The following is a 14,930-nucleotide window of genomic DNA, read 5'->3' on the forward strand; positions in this document are numbered from 1 at the left end:
GATAAACCATTAGCCTGACTCATCAAGAAAAAAAGGGAGAAGAATCAAATCAATAGAATTAGAAATGAAAAAGGAGAAGTAACAACTGACACTGCAGAAATACAAAGGATCATGAGAGATTACTACAAGTAACTATAATCAAATAAAATGGACAACCTGGAAGAAATTGACACATTCTTAGAAAACCACAACCTTCCCAGACTGAACAAGGAAGAAATAGAAAACATAAACAGACCAATCACAAGCACTGAAATCGAGACTGTGATTAAAAATCTTCCAACAAACAAAAGCCCAGGAACAGATGGCTTCACAGGCAAATTCTATCAAACATTTAGAGAAGAGCTAACAACTGTCCTTCTCAAACTCTTCCGAAATATAGCAGAGGGTGGAACACTCCCAAACTCATTCTACGAGGCCACCATCACCCTGATACCAAAACCAGACAAAGATGTCACAAAGAAAGAAAACTACAGGCCAATATCACTGATGAAGTTAGATGCAAAAATCCTCAACAAAATACTAGCAAGCAGAATCCAACAGCACATTAAAAGTATCATACACCATGATCAAGTGGGGTTTATCCCAGGAATGCAAGGATTCTTCAATACAGAAAAATAAATCTATGTGATACACCATATTAAAAAACTGAAGGTTAAAAAGCATATGATCATCTCAATAGATGCAGAAAAAGATTTTGACAAAATCCAACACTGCTTTATGATAGAAAACCTCCAGAAAGTAGGCATAGAGAGAACTTTCCTCAACATAATAAAGGCCGTATATGACAAACCCACAGCCAACATCGTCCTTAATGGTGAAAAACTGAAACCATTTCCACTACAATAAGGAATAAGACAAGGTTGCCCACTATCCCCACTGTTATTCAACATTGTTTTGGAAGTTTTAGCCACAGCAATCAGAGAAGAAAAAGGAATAAAAGGAATCCAAATCGGAATAGAAGAAGTAAAGCTGTGACTGTTTGCAGATGACATGATACTATATATAGAGAATTCTAAAGACGCTACCAGAAAAGTACTAGAGCTAATCAATGAATTTGGTGAAGTAGCAGGATACAAAATTAATGCACAGAAATCTCTTGCATTCCTATACACTAATGACGAACAATTGGAAAGAGAAATTAATGAAACACTCCCATTTACCATTGCAATAAAAAGAATAAAATATCTAGGAATAAACCTACCTAAGGAGACAAAAGACCTGTATACAGAAGATTATAAGACACTGATGAAAGAAATTAAAGATGATACCAACAGATGGAGAGATATACCATGTTCTTGGATTGGAAGAATCAACATTGTGAAAAATGACTGTACTACCCAAAGCAATCTACAGATTCAGTGCAATCCCTATCAGACTACTAATGGCATTTTTCACAGAACTAGAACAAACAATTTCACAATTTGTATGGAAACTCAAAAGACCCCGAATAGCGAAAGCAATCTTGAGAAAGAAAAGCAGAGCTGGAGGAATTACGCTCCCTGACTTCAGACTCTGCTACAAAGCTACAGTAAGGAAGACAGTATGGTACTGGCACAAAAACAGAAATATATATCAATGGAACAGGATAGAAAGCCCAGAGATAAACCTACACAAATATAGTCACCTTCTCATTGATAAAGGAGGCAAGAATATACAATGGAGAAAAGGCAGCCTCTTCAGTAAGTGGTGCTGGGAAAACTGCACAGCTACATGTAGGAGAATGAAATTAGAACACTCCCTAACACCATACACAAAAATAAACTCAAAATAGAATAAAGGCCTAAATGTAAGACCAGACACTATAAAAGTCTTAGAAGAAAACATAGGCAGAACACTCTATGACATAAATCACAGTAAGATCCTTTTTGACCCACCTCCTAGAGAAATGGAAATAAAAACAAAAATAAACAAATGGGACCTAATGAAACTTAAAAACTTTTGTACAGCAAAGGAAACCATAAACAAGATGAGAAGACAACCCTCAAAATGGGAGAAAATATGTGCAAATGAAGCAACTGACGAAGGATTAATCTCCAAAATTTACAAGAAGCTCATGCAGCTCAATATCAGAAAAACAAATGACTCAGTCCAAAAATGGACAGAAGACCTAAATAGACATTTTTCCAACAAGATATACAGATAGCCAACAAATACATTAAGGAATGTTCAACATCACTAATCATTAGAGAAATGCAAATCAAAACTACAATGAGGTATCACCTCACACCAGTCAGAATGGCCATCATCAAAAAATCTCCAAACAGTAAATGCTGGAGAGGGTGTGGAGAAAAGTGAACCCTCTTGCACTGTTGGTGGGAATGTATATTGATACAGCCACTATGGAGAACAGAATGGAGCTTCCTTACAAAACTAAAAATATGGCTTCCCTGGTGGCGCTGTGGTTGAGTCCGCCTGCCGATGCAGGGGACACGGGTTCGTGACCCGGTTTGGGAAGATCCCTCACGCCACAGAGTGGCTAGGCCTGTGAGCCATGGCCACTGAGTCTGCGCGTCCAGAGCTTGTGCTCCACAATGGGAGAGGCCACAACAGTGAGAGGCCCACATAGTGCAAAAAAAAAAAGAAAAAAAAAACCCTAAAATTAGAACTACCATACAACCCAGTAATCTCACTACTGGGTGTATACCCTGAGAAAACCATAATTCAAAAAAGTCATTCATTTACCACAATGTACATTGCAGCTCTCTCTACAATAGCCAGGAAATGGAAGCAACCTAGGTGTCCATCGACAGGTGAATGGATAAACAAGATGTGGCACATATATACAATGGAATATTACTCAGCCATAAAAAGAAACAAAATTGAGTTATTTGTAGTGAGGTGGATGGACCTAGAGTCTGTCATACAGAGTGAAGTAAGTCAGAAAGAGAAAAACAAATACTGTATGCTAAGTCGTATATGTGGAATCTAAAAAAAAAAAAAAAAATTATGAAGAACCTAGGGGCAGGACAGGAATAAAGACGCAGATGTAGAGAATGGACTTGAGGACACGGGGAGGGGGAAGGGTAAGCTGGGACAAAGTGAGAGAGTGGCATGGACATATATACTACCAAATGTAAAATAGATAGCCAGTGGGAAGCAGCCACATAGCATAGGGATATCATCTCGGTGCTTTGTGACCACCTAGAGGGGTGGGATGTGGAGGGTGGGAGGCAGATGCAAGAGGGAGCAGATATGGGGATGTATGTATATATATAGCTGATTCACTTTGTTATAAAGCAGAAATTAACACACCATTGTAAAGCAATTGTACTTCCATAAAGATGTTTAAAAAATTGGCTAGTTCAAGCATCTGCTATTCTCCTAGAGCTCCCTATTATTTTATTTTTTTTCCTTATAAACTCCTTGGTCTTCCCTATTTGGATTTAAATATGTATCTCTCAAGTTAGAGGAAAAGAAAACAGTGAAAACAAAGCAAGACCCCTATGATCACATGTTGTCCTCCAGCTACTTCCCTAACTCTTTCTTGTCAGAACTAAGTCTCTTGAAAGGATTATATCCATTCATTATTCTGTGTTTTCATCTTTTACCTCTTAAGGTGCAGAAAAATGACTACTTGTTCCATGACTCCACTGGCACAGCTCTGATGAGGCTCACCAGTAACATATTTCTTGCCAAATGTAAAGTCCTTTTCCAGTTCTGTTTTTACCTTGATTTCTTTTCACCATTTATTCTGCTCTCCAACCCCTCCAAAGGCGTGGAATTACTTTTAAAATTCATTTTGTTTCCCACTAATTTGTTTTGTCTCCACTTCTCTCATCACTTTTCCCTCAGTCTTTTTCAGGTATTTCCCTTCTTTTTTGCCTCCACTTGATGTTGACCAGGGCTCTCTCCTTGGTCCTTTCCTCTTTTCATTCTGCCCTCCTCTTGAGTGGTTTCATTCCCTCAGAGAATACTCATGTCTCCTGATCCACATCTGTAGCCCAGACTTCTCATTCTGGCTCCAGCTTATAAATATTGTAATTAAGAGAGCAACAGGTGCTTGACATTGAGCATGGTCCAAATAAAAACAACTCCTTTCCCTTTCACATTTTCCTTCACCCACGCCCATGGCCAGGTATAGGTCTCACTCTACATTTCCTATTTCAGTTAGTGCATTGTCTACCTGACTGCCAAACCAGGTCCTTCCTAAACTCCCACCTTTTCCTCAGCCCTATATCTAATCAGTTATCCAGTTCAGTTCATGTAAGTTTCTAGGGTTAAGAAAGGTCGCTTACATCATTTTATATATATAAATGACTTTAATTTGTCAGTTTATGGCATATTTAATCAGCCAAAGAAAAAGTTTACAGAAAATTATTTCAGTTAGAAAGGGGTAGGTAGCTATTGCATTTATGGGGAAAAAATGAATTTTCCTTAGTCTTATTATTGTAGTATGTATAGATAGCCTTGTTGAAAATTGCCATTGAACATATTAGTTACAGATTAATCTTCCTTTATATTAATTTATTAGATCATTATTGACTACTTTTGCCCTTTATGTCAGGTTCTAGGAATACAACAAGCCTAAGGTATAGATCTTATCCACATAGGGGTATATTTTATAGAAAATCATTTTAGTTTCGTTATTTAAAAATATATAAAGCAGATATTCAGGTATCAAATAATATATTCAATGATTTACATTATCGTATAAATAGGAGTTTTGGCCTCCATTAAATTATAAAAATCAGTCTTTGTTTCAAATAACATTTTGCATTTGCCAATGAATATCATCTCTAGGTGTTTGAATTTTACATACTTAGCCTGTAAAACTGAAAGAAATTTATTTTAAAAGAAGAAATAAATGCAGATAAAATGTCAGCAATAACATAAAATATCCCAGTGTTGTTTTGTAATAGTATCTAAGCCACTTAGTGTGAAAATTGATGATTGAATAAATATAGGAAATTATCTTATGGTCCCTGAACTGTAAATAAAGACTGAAGAAAATTAGAAATGAACTTCAAAGCCCTCAGATGGAACAGCATAGCAAGTATTCTGTCTATATCCTGGGAGTTTTGGAAGATGTTGACTCTCAAGTGAATCCCTCTCATGAAATTACCTTCAGCTGGAAGGAGCCGCCTAACCCAAGTTCAAGCCTCCTCCTCACCAGGCCTAATCTAGTGACTGATCATTGTCTTTCGTAGGACAACTCTGAAAGACGATCTCCACTCTAGATCTCCTTCTGGATCACATGGAGACTTTGTAGTGATGCATTACAGTTTAATTCCCCTCACTACCTAATCCTGCCTCCTTTTTTCTTTTTTTTTTTGTCTGCACACCATCACAAGAATTGATCCTGTGAGCACTCCCCAGTAAATTTCCTGAATGCATCTCTTCATGAGAGAATCATATTTTCAAGGAAACATTCTAGATGGTCTGAGGAAGTAGGGTCTAAAATAGAATGTTAGATCACCCATCAGTGCACTAACTGGCTGACAATGAGGACCCCATTGCTGGTGGTAGGTGGACTATGGATAGTCCTTGAATGCTATAGTGGTAAAATTGTTAAAACCTTCACAGATGGTGAACAAGGATAGGTACCAATGGAAGGTAACACTCTGTGAATTCAATATCTCAGGCTTTTGAGGAATTCAGTGGAAAGTAATAATTATAAGAACAATGGAATCAGTTTCTGCTGAGTGCTATTTATACAGTGTAGAGAAAGAAGAAAAGACTGAGTGTGATTAATCATGAGTTTAAGGTGATGTGTGAGGATAAGAAAGTCTCTGTAGCAGAATATAAAGAAAGTCTTATCTTCTTTAGCCAGAGGTTATAAAAGCTGATAATAAGGCTTAGAATTTATTTAAAAGTATAGCAGAGTTCCAGAGACTCTTGACTCCTCAGTCCCAGCGTACCAGCCAAGCCAAGATCTGAACCCCAGCTAGGAACAAGTAGAACCCTGACTTGGGGAGGTGGGGTATATCTGGGTTTGTGATCTTAAAAACCTTGAAAACCTATATATTCCTAAACCTTCTGGGCCTACAGAAGTGGACCATTTCTTCCAATTAGGGGCTATCACTTCTATCTTTCTTAAATATGATGCAGAATCTTCTTCCTTCTGTGGTAGTACATACTCCTTTTAAGATATACCCTCACCTCCATTCCTTGCCACCACATTAGTATATAGGGTCAATAGATGACATGATTTGACCGTAGAAATGCTTTGTCTCTAAGGGAGGAAATATCCTATGCTATGCTTCAAATGAGCTGCAGACCCTAGCCAATACTTATGGGTAGGAGTCAGGAGAGTATGTAGGGAGTAGGATCCTGAGGCTGCTGGACCAAGTGGGATTGACAGTAAGATTGAGTAAGATTGGAGATGGAGAATAAGATCAAATGGAGATAAAGAATAAGAGTTTAGGGGCTTCCCTGGTGGCGCAGTGGTTGAGAGTCCGCCTGCCGATGCAGGGGACACGGGTTCGTGCCCCGGTCCGGGAAGATCCCACATGCTGTGGAGCGGCTAGGCCCGTCAGCCATGGCCGCTGGGCCTGCGCGTCCAGAGCCTGTGCTTTGCAACGGGAGAGGCCACGGCAGTGAGAGGCCCGCGTACCGCAAAAAAAAAAAAAAAAAAAAGAATAAGAGTTTATTGATATGGGAGCATTCTCCCATGATGTACGATCCAGACCCTGGCCAGGATAGCAGGACATAGTTGCTGCTGTTAGGATGGTTCTCAGAAGCTTGAGGAAAGCAGTGGTCCCCATAAAAAGAAGTATACATGCCACAACTGCTGTGCAGATAGTAGAAAAAGGGATCAAAAGTCTCAGATATGTAAGCATGCTAGAGTAAATTTACCAGTTAGAGCCACAAGTCAGCAGCTCAGTATATTCTGTGTAAAGGCTTAGAAGACACCACATTTATTAAAGCAATAGGAATGTGCTGACGACTGAGATACAGGCATTGTTGATTCTCAGAGGTGACTGTTCTCTGTAGGCAAATGTTCATAGCAGGAGATGCTATTACAGAATTGGTCTTCCTGATAACGATGGGATGGTAGGATCTCAAAGTAATCGAGGCTAGGTGGCAGTATGTAGTTGTCACAAGCAAGATGGACACAGCTCTCTTAATGAGCAGCTAGTTCAAATGTATCCAGTGCTCTAGACTCACAGAGAGCTATGGAGATGGTTAATAGAACACAGCATCCCTTGAGGCAAAATAAAAGGACAGTCAACAGGTGTATTGCCCCATATACACAATTAAAGAAATCATGGCATAGATGATCTTATTTGCAAAGCAGAAATAGAGACACAGACATAGAGAACAAACGTATGGACATGAAGGGGCGAAAGGGAGTGGGGTGGGATGAACTGGGAGATTGGGACTGACATATATACACTATTGATACTATGTATAAAATAGATAACTAGTGAGAACCTACTGTATAGCTTAGGGAACTCTACTCAATGCTCTGTGGTGACCTAAATGGGAAGGAAATCCAAAAAAAGAGGGGATATATGTATATGTACAGCTGATTCACTTTGCTGTACAGTAGAAACTAACACAACATTGTAAAGCAACTACAATAAAAATTAATTAATTAAAAAAAAGAAGTCAGATGGATGATCAGGAGGCTGAATATGGTCATATAATAAAAAGTCAGGACTCCTTGTTAAATTGTTGAACCTGGTAATTTTCAGACCGTGTGACCTGAAGTGCCAATCATGCATTGGGTTTTGTCATATCTACGAACACTCTGTCATAAAATAGGGCAGACCTATCAGGAGTCCATCATAAGATGGAAGTGGTACATCTAAGATGAGGCATGACCAGGGCCAAAGCACCTAAGTAAAATGTACAAGCAAGTGCCCAGACCCCTACGGCATCTATCAGTGTTTTACCAGTGTCTCTATCTGAGTTCATACCTGGCCACATAGAGGGTCTCTTTTGAGCTAATGGTGGAGAAAAAAGGCTAAGCTGCTTTAATAATGAGTCAGCCCAGTACATGTATGCAAGGCCAAAATTGGACTGCTGCTTCACTAAAACCCCACTCTGTGATGTTCTTGATAGACAGGAATAAGGGGAAAATCTTCCCAGTGAACAGAACTTCGACTTGGGTGGTGTACCTGGCCAACTACTTTGTGTGGAAAGGGGAGATCTGTTCAAGTATTTGGATGGACCTATGGGCGTGGCATGAAGTGTGATAATATTTGTATTGCATGTTAATGAGCACCAATAAGTATCTACCACAGAAGCAGCACAAAACACAAAATAGACAGAGTAATGCAGACAGTTGATATCAACCAACTTCTGTCACTGACCACCCATAGCTGGGATAACAGGCTCGTGAAAAGAATAGCTATAATGGTAGGGATAGAGGCTATGCATAAGTTTGAAATATGGGTTATATTCATGAAGGTTGGTCTGTGTACTGCCACTACTGAATATCTAACCTGGCAGCAACAGACACCAACAGTTGCCTCTTTATAAAGCATTATCCTTCAAGAATACCAACCAGTCCCTTGGTAGCAAGTTAATCATATTAGAACTTTTTTACCCTGAAAGTGACAGTGCATCATTTTGATTAAATTTGACATGTATTCTGAATATGGACTTTTCTGCTGACCTCAGCTAGCATCAGCCCTATCCAAAGGCTTTTAGAGTGTTTTATTCTTAATACATGATCCTACCTAATCACTCATGGGACCAGAGCACATTTTATAGCAGTGAAGATATAGCAGTAGGAGCATTGCCATGGTAATCTCTAGTCATATCATATTCTATACCACCTAAAAAAATTAACTTACTAGAGTGATAGAATGGCCTTTGGAGGAGGCAGCTGAGTCTTGGAGAGATAATATCCAGTAAGGAGGGAGTGCCATCTTCTGTGATGCAGGATACATCCTAAATCAATGACCATTATTATATGATGCTTTTGTTCTTTTCTTTCTTCTTTTTTTCTTTTCTTTTCTTCTTTTTGGAGAATACATAGGTTCAAGAATCAAGTAGAGACCCTACTTACTACCATCACATTCAGTGATCCACTTGGGGAATCTGTGTTTCCCTCCCCACAACTCAGGTCTCTCTGCCAGTTTAGAAGTTCTAGTTCTCAGAAAGGGAAAACCTTTTATTAAGTGACACAGCAAGAGTCCCATTAATCTTCAAGACATGGTTGCTACTCTGTTACCTTAGGCTTCCTGTGTCAGAAAATAGCAGAAAAGAGGAGTCACCATCCTAGCAGGAGTAACTGGCCCATATAGTCAGCTTGAAGGTAGGATTGTTGTTACATAGTGAGGCAGCAAGAATATATTCTATACCCAGTTGATCCACTGAGTCATTTCTTGCTATTCTGTTGTCCAGTTTTGGTGGTAAACAGACAAATGCATCAGTAATAGCTTGAGAAGAGCACGGTTACCAGGGGCTCAAAATCCTCAGTGACAAAGATCTGGTAGCCTCACTAGGTAAACTACTTATACCAAAAGATGTACTAGCCCAGGATGAGAGCAATCTAGAATGGTAATAGTAGAAGGACATGATAACTATCATCCCACCACAGTTTCTTTTGAAAGATTTCCTAGGAAAGGTGATTACCCAAAATCCTGGAATAACTTTCTGAGATAGAGTGAATTTTCATACCTCACAGGTGGATCTGAGTGGATGCTGTAATACACACCCCCAGATCCCTTCCTCAGGGCTGAAGCACTTATTCCTCCAGCCACTGAAACTTTTAGCAGCTGATGGCTATCAGCTAATTCCTTCTCTAGAAATTGCCATATGCCAAAGATAGCTGCCCCTCCCAAGGTCAAGGCTCCTGGTGGGGAGCAGCACACTTGCCAGGACTGGTTGATGGGAGAGAGGGTTGTAGTATAAAGGCTTAGCTTCCTTGTCTTAAGGCAGTACAGTTTTGAGGGGACCTCAGGACTCCAAAACTTCTCTAGAGTTAGAGACCTCAGTTGCAATTGCACTGTAGTTCAGCTGTCCTCCTTAACAAATCTATTTCCTTCACTCCCCCACGAATCTTGAAGGTACTTTCCAATACACTTCCTGCACACATCTGTCTTACAGCCTCTTTTCCGAGAAACCTGACCTAAGGCATATATTCAGTAATATATAGAGTATATATTAAACATATCTTTTAAATGATATATTTCTATATATCACTTAAACTGTATATCATGTATGTATATATGTATGTGTACATACACAAACATATAATCTCACTTAAAATATATTTTTTAGCCATGCCATTATTTGACTTGTCTAAAAGAAGTCTTGTTTTTGGCTTGTTTTTTTGTTTCACTTTTAAATGTGTTTTTAATCTTTTAAAACAGTAATAAAAAGGCAGAAATATTTTATGCTGTACAGAAAGGTAACCACTAATGGCATATTTGTTTTTAAGTGTGAAAAAAAATCATTTGGGAGTTTTATGAAATGGAAATTCCAAAACATGGGTGAGTCTAACAGATAATTCTGCCAATACAATGTTCAGTAAGCCATTGTCACAGGATTAGATCCTCAGAAGGCCAGTGACCCGAAACTCACCTAAGTCAGGGAAGAGCTTGTATAAAGGATTGTTTGGGTTTGGTCTATTCCTGACTGCGCCTATCAACACCACCACCTAACATGAAAAGAGCTAGGGATACATCAATAAATGGGTTTGAAAAATATCATATTAATAACTATTTGGAACCCAAAGAATGTCACCATTGTTACAATGTTTCCCATCCAAATCTGTTTTCTTCTGAAAGTTTCCGGCTTGAGAATTTTGTTTTTACAATATAACACAGCTCATATTTCTAAAAAGGAAACTGTGACTAAAAGAAAATATGTTTTGAACAAGAGAAAATAAGTTGTTTACAACTGACTCACAGTACTTTTTTTCAAGCCACTAAGATGGAGTTCAGCTAATCAATCTCCTGTAGGATTTGATTTATATGTAAAAGCCTAATCATCAAATAAGAGACTATTTGATGGATTTTAAAGACCTTTAAACATTTCATGGTAATAATGCTGGTATCCCTAAGTACTCCAACTTATTAAAACCAGGCATATATCCCTGCACAGCTAATAGAATGAATTTAAACTGAAAGTTCCTACAACTTTACCAAAAAAGCAGCAGTTGTTCTGTAAATTGTCACTACTAAAATTAGAGGCCATTGAGATAGCTGTGAAAAGATTCTAATGTTGGGGGAAAAAAAGAAAACTCAGAATGTTGCAAAGCGAGACATCTAAGTAGGACTGTCAAGCAATTCACATTGGACAAAAGCTTTTTTAAAACTGGGGAAATTTGGGATTCTGTTCTTTACTTTGATTCCTTAGGGAAGCTATTACTTCACTAATTTAGTTGCCTTTTTATTATTTTAGCACATCTTTATAAAATATTTATTTGTATTTATTTTTTTATTGAGGTATAATTGACATATAACAGTATATTAGTTTTAGGTATACAACATGATGATTCAATACTTGTATACATTGCAAAATGATCGCCATAATAACTCTAGTTGCCATCAGTCACCATACAAACTTACAAATTTGTTTTTCTTGTAATAAGAACTTTTAAGATTTACTCTTTTAGAAAGTTTCAAATACACAAAACAGTTGTTTTAAAGCAAATAACGCTCCTTAATTTCTTTTTCTCTTAAGAGAAGAACCTGGGATATGGTATATAGGGGTTGGCAATCTATGGCAGACAATGTATGGCCCATGAGCAAAATCTGGCTGGGGCACCTGCATTTGTAAATAAAGTTTAATTGGAACTCAGCAACCCTCATCTGTCATTCATTTACCTATTGTCTTTGGATGCTTTCACACTACAATGGTAGAGTTGAGTAGTTGAGACAAAGACTGTGTGAACCACAAAGCCCAAGATATTCATGAATTGTTTCTTTCCAGAAAATGTTTGTTAAACCCTGTAGTAAATATCCCTTCTTTAGAATGTATGTAAAATGGCAAAAATTTAGTTCCAATATTCAGTAATAGAAATATTAATGCCTTTTAATAGTACCTTCTGTTAGCACATTTTTGACTAGCAAATATGATCTGGGATATAAAGTATGAGATGAAAGAAAAATTTAACCCAGTACAAGATCATATTTTCTTACTACAAAGATTATAATAATTTGTAAACATATGTTATTTTAAAAATACATGTTATAAATAATTGGAAAAAGAAGTATGTTAAAGTTAAGAGCTAGTTGAGCTACTTGATTTTTTTTTTCTATGACTGGTTCTTCGTTTTGGCTAACCTCTTAAGTTTTCTGATCTCTCTCATGGACCTCTGTTTTATGTGGCTGTTGATGATGTGTTGGAAATATGTAGTCATTTGTACTATTTCAGCAAATAGAGATCTTAAGAAGTAACTATTATTTGGCTTTACCTTCTATCACTGGAAATTTCTCTGCAAATGAGTTCAATAAACTCAATGAAAAAGAGTCTAGTTAAAAATAATACATTCAGGGGGTTCCCTGGTGGCGCAGTGCTTGAGAGTTCACCTGCCGATGCAGGGGACACGGGTTCGTGCCCCAGTCCGGGAAGATCCCACATGCCGCGGAGCGGCTGGGCCCGTGAGCCATGGCTGCTGAGTCTGCGCGTCTGGAGCCTGTGCTCCGCAACGGGAGAGGCCACAACAGTGAGAGGCCCGCATACCGCAAAAAAAAAATATAAATAAAAATAAAATAATACATTCAATTAGGAAAATTCATCTTTGGTTAGGTTTTATATGTATAGTACTTTAAAACCCATGTAACTCATAACACTGTTTTTATGTTTTATAGATTTGGATGATCCAGTAGTAACTGTTCATCAAAGTATAGGTGAAGCTAAAGAACAGTTTTACTATGAGAGAACAGTGTTCCTCCGGTGTGTTGCCAATTCCAATCCACCTGTTCGGTACAGCTGGAGACGTGGCCAGGAGGTGTTACTACAAGGATCTGATAAAGGAGTTGAGATTTATGAACCCTTCTTTACCCAGGTAGGAATTGAGGTACAGTATTTCCACCCCACTCTGCTGGATACCTTTCTAATTCAGGCAGCATGCAATACTATATCAATTTGAAAAGATAATTTCTCCCAGTGTGACCTTTGAAAAAATAACATGTGCTTGAAAGATCAGAGGACTCAAATAATGAAGAACAATTTGTTTATTTTTCATGTGGTAGTTAAATTGATAATGTTAACTCTTGAAAACAATTTAATGTATCCTAACATATTTCTTTGTCTATAGGTTTGCCTAGGTTTCACTCTAAAGTACGTAATTATACATTTGCTGCCTGCTTTGTTTTTTTGTGGGAAATATTTCTTAAAGAAGAGATTTTGATTTCCCCATTTGCAATGGTAAATACATTTTAAAAGAATGAAGAAATCTACTTGAAATTTATTTGGTTTTGGTTTTAGGGGAAAAGTCTGTCTAATTTTCCTTGTTCAGTTTTGACTTAATTTAAGTATAGAACCGTAATTATGTAAAAGCTAAAATATCTGAGTCATTAAAAACGTATTTAATAAAAAGAAAATTTGAATTAATTTTATATAGAGTGAATGTAATATGGAACATTTTTCTGTAATGTATTTTTAAAATTTTATTGAAGTATAGTTAATGAATTAATAATTCTTGAGGAGGACATTGAAGTTGTAGGAATATTTAAATACTGTTATTATAAAGATTTTTTGATGACCAGAAAGGAACACAAACCTAACTAACAAAGAAAAAGTTTTAAATAAAAAAATGTACTTGGAAAAATTTTCAAAATAATTGTGACCATGAATTTTTTTTTAAAAATTATATGGGTAATAAGGTAAACAGGAATTTGACTACATTGTTAAAGTTTGGAACATCATATATCCATAACTAGGGAAGTATATAACCAAATTTAAAATGTTGTAAATATTCTACTTCAGAATGTTAAAGATTATTAAAAGTTTCACATCTCAACTCTCTAATAATATAAGATTATCCTGAGTTTGTAAATTTCCCAGCATCCCATATTTTGTCATTACGGCATTAAATAAATATGGCAATTCATTCTTTAATTTTTACTGAAATCCATTTTTTTTAATTTAGCAAAATAACTTAAAAAATTTGTCAACAGTACTTAGTTGCTTGGATGTCTCTAACGTTTAGAAATCCAAATAAATGATCACCTATCATTTATTTGATTCTTCTATTGTCAATTTCTTTTAAAATATAGACATTGTTAAAATTTAGAAAACATAATTTACTGTTTCACATGATGTTTACCATACCAAGGCAGTTCTAGACACATATTCACTAGGTACATAATCACTGTAGGCAGTTTCTTACCTGCTGAAGGGTCTTATCACTTAGAAATGAGCACATGGCCCTTGTCCAAATTGGGGAAAAACTTCTATACTTCCAAATAATTAAGAATTTGTTTTAAAGTTATTAAATAAGCACAATCAAATTTTTCATTCATTTTGAATTTGTTGCCGTTTCTGTGTTAGCAACTCTTAAAAAATCTGTCTTACAAGAACTCTAAACTAGTAGCTATTGATTCTACCTTTTAAAGGTAACTTTTATTTTCTCTTCCTTCTTTTGCTTCCCCCATTCTTTTGTGAGAAAAACAACTTTTTAATTTGAACACTTCAATACTGATACTTCCTTTGTTATGAATATTAGCTTATACTATGCTGCATAACACACACTTTTTCTTTTGCTATACTCGAAACTCTGCTGCTTGTACCCTCTGAATTAATTCTCCTAAAAAGTATTTAAGAAACAAACTTTTTTTGAAATTCTGTGCTCTGGATTCACCTGCTGTAGCTGATAATTGCCAATAACATGTAATTATAGCTCCTATTTAAAAATGTCTTTCCTGCCTTTGGTTACTTGATTATGTTGTTTATCTTTCCTTCTGAAATGGCTATGTATTTGGGGGTTTTTTTTGTGTTTTTTGTTTTCTATATTTATTTATTTATTTTTAACTTTTTATTTTATACTGGAGTATAGTTGATTAACAATGTTGTGATAGTTTCAG

The 14,930-nt window shown here is 36.8% G+C and overlaps 1 protein-coding gene across 1 annotated transcript in view; it reads left to right on the forward strand.

Annotated features, from left to right (window-relative positions):
- The window catches only part of MDGA2 (MAM domain containing glycosylphosphatidylinositol anchor 2), an 825,804-nt gene that overhangs the window by 499,687 nt on the left and 311,187 nt on the right, over positions 1-14,930 (forward strand). Inside the window, exon 4 of the mRNA XM_060167534.1 lies at positions 12,714-12,910. Coding sequence (XP_060023517.1) covers positions 12,714-12,910 — 197 coding nt within the window. The remainder of the gene's footprint in view (positions 1-12,713; positions 12,911-14,930) is intronic.

Source organism: Lagenorhynchus albirostris, chromosome 1 (genome assembly GCF_949774975.1).
Source record: "Lagenorhynchus albirostris chromosome 1, mLagAlb1.1, whole genome shotgun sequence".
Classification (NCBI taxonomy): domain Eukaryota; kingdom Metazoa; phylum Chordata; class Mammalia; order Artiodactyla; family Delphinidae; genus Lagenorhynchus; species Lagenorhynchus albirostris.